The sequence below is a fragment of the Pterocles gutturalis genome, unplaced genomic scaffold (assembly GCF_000699245.1).
Source record: "Pterocles gutturalis isolate BGI_N339 unplaced genomic scaffold, ASM69924v1 scaffold8281, whole genome shotgun sequence".
NCBI classification, from domain to species: domain Eukaryota; kingdom Metazoa; phylum Chordata; class Aves; order Pterocliformes; family Pteroclidae; genus Pterocles; species Pterocles gutturalis.
Genome location: NW_010100271.1, coordinates 22210 through 29073, shown reverse-complemented (window position 1 = coordinate 29073; position 6864 = coordinate 22210). Strand labels below are relative to the sequence as shown.

General features: G+C 47.7%; 1 protein-coding gene across 1 annotated transcript in view; it reads left to right on the top strand.

Annotated features, from left to right (window-relative positions):
- The window catches only part of FBXO34 (F-box protein 34), a 10579-nt gene extending 3889 nt beyond the window's left edge, over nucleotides 1–6690 (top strand). The window contains exon 2 of the mRNA XM_010079127.1: nucleotides 4479–6690. Coding sequence (XP_010077429.1) covers nucleotides 4479–6672 — 2194 coding nt within the window. The 3' untranslated portion in view covers nucleotides 6673–6690. The remainder of the gene's footprint in view (nucleotides 1–4478) is intronic.
- The last annotated feature ends 174 nt before the right edge of the window (nucleotides 6691–6864 follow it).

Below are 6864 nucleotides of genomic sequence, written 5' to 3'. Positions count from 1 at the left end.
CCATCCCGCCTGGGACTTTCCCGCCCCGGCAGAATCCCTGGAATGCCTTTGAAGCAGCTCTCTGTCTGCTCTGCCTTGCCCCGGCGGTGCAAAGGGGATGGAAATGGTACTGGAGATTGAGCCCAAAGGACCCCCCGAGTCCTTCCAGAAATAACAAGTGGTTGACCATAGTTTAACTTGTGTTCGGTACTCTGTCCTTCGTAATTGTCAGTGTCCTTTACAGAGGAGCTAAGCTCTACAGACAGAGAAATGGGATGCCAGGGAAGAGACATGCCTTGCCAGAGGTTATGCTTGGTGTGGGATTTTATTGTTGTTGGGTTTTTTCTTTTTTTTTTTTCTGGCTTCTGCCTTGTGTTAGTATGTCCTGAGGGTTTTTTCAGAGTTATAGTTGGCACTGTACGTGGAGACAGCAATGCTAGGAACTTTTGTTGACTGGAGTTAGTGTTTACAAAAAGAAATCCACAGGAAACTTTGGGGTTTTGATTGAAATTTGTGCCTCAATAAAACCTTCCGGTGCTTTGCCCAGAAAACTTGCAGTGTAAATATGCTCTTTGAGCAGACTATGCTTTTTGTTGTTGTTGTTCTTGCTGGCCAGAGGAAATCTTCTGGCTTCACAGGGCATCGTGAGAGTCCCTGGCCCAGGTGCAGCGAGAGGCATCTCGGTTCCCTTAGAAAGGAGCTGTGAAAATTGAGCCTTTTCTACCAGTTTTACTTCCAACTTTGGAGCTTCCACTAAAGGAATTTTTTTTTTTTTTTTTTTGGCTGCTATGGTGTAGAAGATCTATAAATACCAAAGGATGCAGGAAGATTCCGGCCAGCTTGGCACAGCAGTTTATCCCTTCAGTAGGGAGAGGAGGGGGGGGTGTGTGTGTGTCTGCAAATCCATAAATTCTATATCAATCCCGTATAGCAACTAACTCGATAAAACTGCAGTGGAAACAAGCTGTACTTAGGGCTTGTAAAAACAGCAGTGTCATTCCAGAAGTGTAAGTATCCTGTTTTTTTCCGACACGGCTGATTAGAAATAGAAAAGCTGGCCTCTTTATTTCATCAGCTTAAGGATGGAATAACAGCACGAAGCAGCAGCGCTGCTCGTTGTTTTGGTGCTGATCATTCTTGGCAGTTTTATCTCTTATCAGCAATTCAAAACCACACCTTTGGGATTGAAAACCTTTTATGCTTACTCCATGAACTTCTGAAGAGTCGTTGTCTCTAAAGATAAAATTAGAAAGCTTGATAACTTAAAGGGTGGAGGAAGGCAAACAGAATTATTCTGGAATTAAGTGTCATAGGGAATTGTCAGTGACTTCACCTTTTAACAACTATTTTTGGTGTGTTTAAATATTTAAAAACTTACCTTCAGCTGCCACACTTCTCTACGTGGCAACACAGAGATGTTGCAGAAGTAAGGTAGTCCGTGGGTGAGGGCTGGGATCTGGTTCATCTTCAAAGCTGCTGGAGAGCCTTGTTCCACTTCTAGGAGCTCGAAATAAAATGTGCTGCTGACGTGCAGGGAAGAAGCTATGTTTGCCTAAAAATTCTTATTTCTTAATGCTCACAGAAGAGTGTGTGTGGAGTGGTTTGGGGGGGTTTTCTTTGGTTGTGGGGTGTTGGGTTGGGTTTTTTTTTTTTCCATTTCAGGTAAGGTCCATCACTACCATCCCTTTTAAAATGGAAATTCTCTTCCCTGTTGCCCAAAAACTGGGAGGCAGGAGGCAGTGTGATTCAGCTGGTCAGGTGGAGGTGGCAGGACTCCTTCATAGCTGTCTGAAGTTATTAAATGAAGATTTTCTTTAAATTTGGATCCATTAAAACAGTGCAATGAACTGATTGCAGAATTCAAATGAGGCAATTATTCTGGCAGTAAAATTTCTGACTAAGGCAGAATTTTGTTATGTAAATTTATAACTTTTCAACCTTAAATGGTATTGTTGGCCGAGCCGGAGACTAAGTGAAACACAGGAGGAAATCTAACCTTAAACGAGAAATCCGTAATAGGTGAGGCATAACTCTGCCCTTTGTCTTTCTCCATAGACCAGAAATAGCTGGGAGCAGCTGAACCAACTTTGCTGGCTAAACGTGTCCTCTGAGCACGTCGGGGTAACCAGTTTGGTCCTGTTTTCATTCGGGTAATACCTGGTCTCACCTTGGTTTGCAGCTTCTCGTAATGAAGGGTGTTGAACTGATTGTCCTGCTGGATTCCTGAAAACTGCTTGAAGAAAGCCTGTTTCAAAAAAACACCTGGCATGAAAACTCATGAATGAAATTTGATCTTTTGCTCCTAGCTCAGGAGATTTCAATGTGCAAAGTCACGTAGTTAACTGCGTTCACCTCTTCTCCCCAGAAGATGGGTAGCCATTGGAGCTTTTCTCTCTCTAGGCTGAAAAGCACAGCTCCAAAATGCCCTTCTGGATGCGGAAGGGAGGGCTGCGGGCATCATTCTGCTCCAGCTTCACCTCCTGCTCTTCTGGGCTGGGCTCTGGCCCAAGCACATCGGTGGCCTGATCCTGCTTAGCCGGAACGTGTGGCTGAAATGAGATAGACCCTCTGGAAAATGAGGCTGAAACGAACTCCAGCAGCCTTGATCTCCCATTCTCTTTTATACATCTATTTCAGCACCCCAAAGTTCTATTTTTAGCAGATTATTTTAGTTTTTAGTATCCAACTGAGAAGGCAAACAAAGTAGCTCGGTTACATTTTGCAGGGGAGCCTAAATTGGGACGTGACCCAGTTCCAACATGAGCTGGAATTAGCAAGTAGAAGGCACGGGGAGAGAATCAACCCAGGGACTGGGTAGGTGGATGTGAAGTGGTGGGAGCTCTCTTAGCCCCACAGGCTGTAGGTGAAGTGCAGATGGTTTTGGCGCTAGCTGGTTGCAGGAGGGAGGTGATGATCTTCCTCTGAAATTGGGAGGGGAGGGAACACACCAGCATCCTTTCCGCTGTTCTCCTGACCTTCAACACACCGCACAGGACCAAGGCGTCCCTTGGGTTTTATGCACATTCATAGAAAGGTGAACTAAGCCCTTCCTCTTCCTCCCCAAAACCTCTTACACGGCACGTCCCTGTGCATTCTTGGTCAGTGTCTGCTGTTAGGACTTTCCTCTTCGAGCCATCCTGCGCACTCTGCTCAAGGGGTGGGTGAGCTGGGTGACCCACCCCAATGTCTGCTGACCCCAGGGGTACCCAGCGAGGGTGTCCCAAGGTAGGTGCGTGTCCTTGTCACACTGCGGCACGGCAGGAGAGAGGCTGGCCAGGTTCTGGTGGCATCCGCCCGATATAAACCCGTCGTGTGTGCTAACCACAGGTGTTACAACGATAAATCCGTCCGACTTTGTAGATGTTATGGCTTGAGGTCTTTAATTAAAAGCTGGTTCCAGGCTAGAAATCCAATGCCAAAGCAACTGTTCTGGTGGTGGCTGTGAAGAGAAACATATTCAGCATCTTAACGTGTCCGTGTCGGCTCACGATGCGTGTGGCATTGAACCTGCTGTTCTTAAACAAGCAAGCACGGCTAATCCCGTTTTCAAAAAGGAGTTTTGAATGTAACGATTCAAAGATTGCCATGGAAACACAGTCTATAGTTAGTGCTGTAATATGCTCATGTGATACTCCTGGGAGAAGAGCCTGAAGTCTCCTGATAATTGCATCCCATGTGGCAGTGCCCTGGGCTTTTGAGGTTTTGTTTTTTTTTGGTTTTTTTTGGTTTTTTTTTTTTTTGAGCTTTGAATTGAAGGTGACTGCGAAGGTGTCACAGAAAGGAGGAGCTAAGTGCCTGGGACTGTCGCAGGAGTGGTGGGGCTGCTGTAATGGCAGCAGCATCCAAGGGTCTCCTTCACAGCTCTTCTTAGCCATAAATCACACATTTGAAAGTGGTTCTCTTCAGCTGTACGTGGTGCTTCTGGTATTTAGGGGGGGGATCTGGTGGACCCCTATGGGAAAGTACACCAAATTAGCTATTATTGATACAACCAAAGAATAGGTTTCATTTTGGGGAGCATTAGGAGATGAGATACCTGCTGGGATCTCTCTAATTACACATGCTAATTTCCCTTTACAGTTTTAACTGTGCTGTATCTACTGAAAATAATATAATCTGTGTCTGGTAGCTAATGTCAAGATAAACTCTTGGACCCACATGTGCCTTACAACTGGATTAAGGAATTAATGGGCAGAAGGAAGGCTCTAACTCTAGAATGAACCTCCAGCTATGTTTGCACAACAGATAAGACTTAAATGTTAGCAAGTCTCCTTGCAGCTCCCTGGAAGCAGATTTCTCGAATGGGAAGATCTCTTCTATCCTTAAGATCATAACCCTATTGCAAGAAGTTCTCCAAGGGTGGATGTAGCAGCTTGCTCGCTGCTTTTCCTTTCTCAGAGTAGTGGGCTGCTTGGCATCGAGTAGGAGGATGCTAGTACCTACTCTTATTCCAGGGACGTGTATTTTGCAACTATAACTTCTCCCTTTCTGTTTTTTAGGGTTTCTGGTATGCACTTAAAGCCATATCTCAAGTTACAGAAGAAAGAGCGATATCCAGAAATAAGTCAGGATTCCCTGAGAGGCCAACCTATGAGCCGTCAGAGATCAGCACAAGAAGAAAAATACACCAACAACTGCACCAAACTGAGTGTTTTCCCAAAACCCTCCCTCATCACTCCACCTCGAAAGCTTCTGGGGATAATTTATCCAAATACTATGTGCAATATGAATGGGAAAGGTCCAGCAGATGGTCCAAGTGCAAGGGGGGAGAAGAAGAACGCCCTGTCTGCAACGATTCATCAGGGAGAAGAAGGAGAAGGGCCTCTGGATGTCTGGGCTGTCGTGAAACCTGGCAATACAAAGGAGAAAATCGCCTTCTTTGCAGCCCAGCAATGCAGCAGCAGCAACCGGCTAGGCTCTATGAAAATTAAAAGCACATGGGATATCGATGGAAGAACAGCTAAACGCAGGAAAAAATCGGTAGATCTTAAAAAAGCCAAAATTCAACTGGAAAGAATGAGGGAGGCCAATGCCAGGTGCTCCCAACCGGAGCCTTTTGCCTGTGGCATCGAGCACTGTTCGGTGCATTATGTGAACGACAACGGTGAGGGTGTGTTCCCAGGCCGGTCCCTCTCGGTGATCGAGATGGTGGCCTTCCTGGAGCAACGAGCAAGTGCTTTACTGGTAGACTGTGCGAAAACCTGCACTCCCGCTTCTGCTACAAGGCTGAGCGCTCAGCCTAAAGGTGCGCTTCCCAGCTCAGACCTTTTTTCCTCTGCCGGGGCATGTGAGGTACATGTGGAGAGGGGACCTTGCAGCAGCAACGAGCAGCAGCAGAGCGAGCCCGTGCGGGTGCTGGACATGGTGGCCAAGCTGGAGTCGGAGTGCCTGCGGCGCCAGAGCGAGCGGGAAGCTGGGAGCCTCTCGCGGAACAACAGCTTCCGTAGAAACGTCGGGAGGGTGCTTCTGGCGAACGGCACCCAGCCCGAGGGAGAGGTGGGGAAGGTCTCCTTGGGGGTCCTGCCTCCTGGGGATGGTTTGGAGGAGGCAGGGGTGGCGGAGGCTGGATACGGAGGACGGTGCAGTCCTTTGGGTGACACTGAGTTGTGGGATGGTGCTGCCTCTGCTCGGCAGGCTTTTCCTTCTGGGCTGGATACTGGAGTGGGGAATGTGAATTCGGGACTTGCTCATGCAGTGTTGGCAATAACCGCTGGCAGAAGCGATTCTGAAACGCGAATTGAGCCTCCCAGACCTCTGCCATCTGCGTGTCCAGCCGCTGCCAGGTTGCCACCAGATTCCTTGCAGAGCAAGAATGCGACTGTTGATTGTATGTCGAAAGAGCCTGTGATTTTCCCAAAGCAGAGTCTGCATCCTGCTAGGAAGGAGCCCTTATGCATCAGTATATCGGTCACCAAGACCGAGAAAGGATGCAGGAAAGAGAAGCTCTCAAACTCCAGTTCCAGTGAAGATCCCCTTCCAGGGAGGCTGTTTTTCCTCCAGGCTGACCAGCCTGCCGCTCACGAGCAACAGCCACTGCGGGAAAGCACCCAAGAAAAGCCAGGAGAGGTAGCCGAAAATGAGGATGAGGATGCTTTGGCATCCGACAGATCGTGCGTGGGAAACGGTGTCCCTACAGAGCCATCCGTCCTTTCTGTTCCTCCGACAGAAGGGACTTTGCAAGTACTTGATGCTTCCTGCTTAAAAAGGCAGGTTTCGCATGACTTTCTGGAGACCAGGTTTAAAATTCAGCAGCTTTTGGAGCCCCAGCAGTATATGGCCTTCTTGCCTCACCACATCATAGTGAAGATCTTTGGATTGCTTCCTACTAGGAGTCTAGTTGCCCTAAAATGCACTTGCTACTACTTCAAATTCATCATCGAATACTACAACATCAGGCCAGCAGACTCCCGCTGGGTCCGCGATCCCCGCTACAGAGAAGACCCTTGCAAGCAGTGCAAGAAGAAATACGTGAAAGGGGACGTATCGCTGTGCCGGTGGCATCCCAAACCATACTGTCAAGCTTTACCCTACGGGCCTGGGTACTGGATGTGCTGTCACCGGTCCCAGAAGGGCATCCCGGGCTGTAAGTTAGGTCTGCATGACAATCATTGGGTTCCTGCCTGCCACAGCTTTAACCGTGCTATTCATAAGAAAAGCAGAGGAGCGGGAGCCGACGTGGAAGAGGAATATTAGTGCACATACACTTTCCTGCGAGATTGTTTGGGGGTAGGAGGAGATTCTCATGCCTTGTGCTGTTTACAGTGTATATAATTGTGGGGTTTTTTTTGGTTTTTTTTGGTTTTTTTTTTTCCCCCACAGGGCTATGAAACTGCACATGCTTAAACGCAAGAGCCTTTACCTTTTAGATTAAAGATAGCTTTTAGT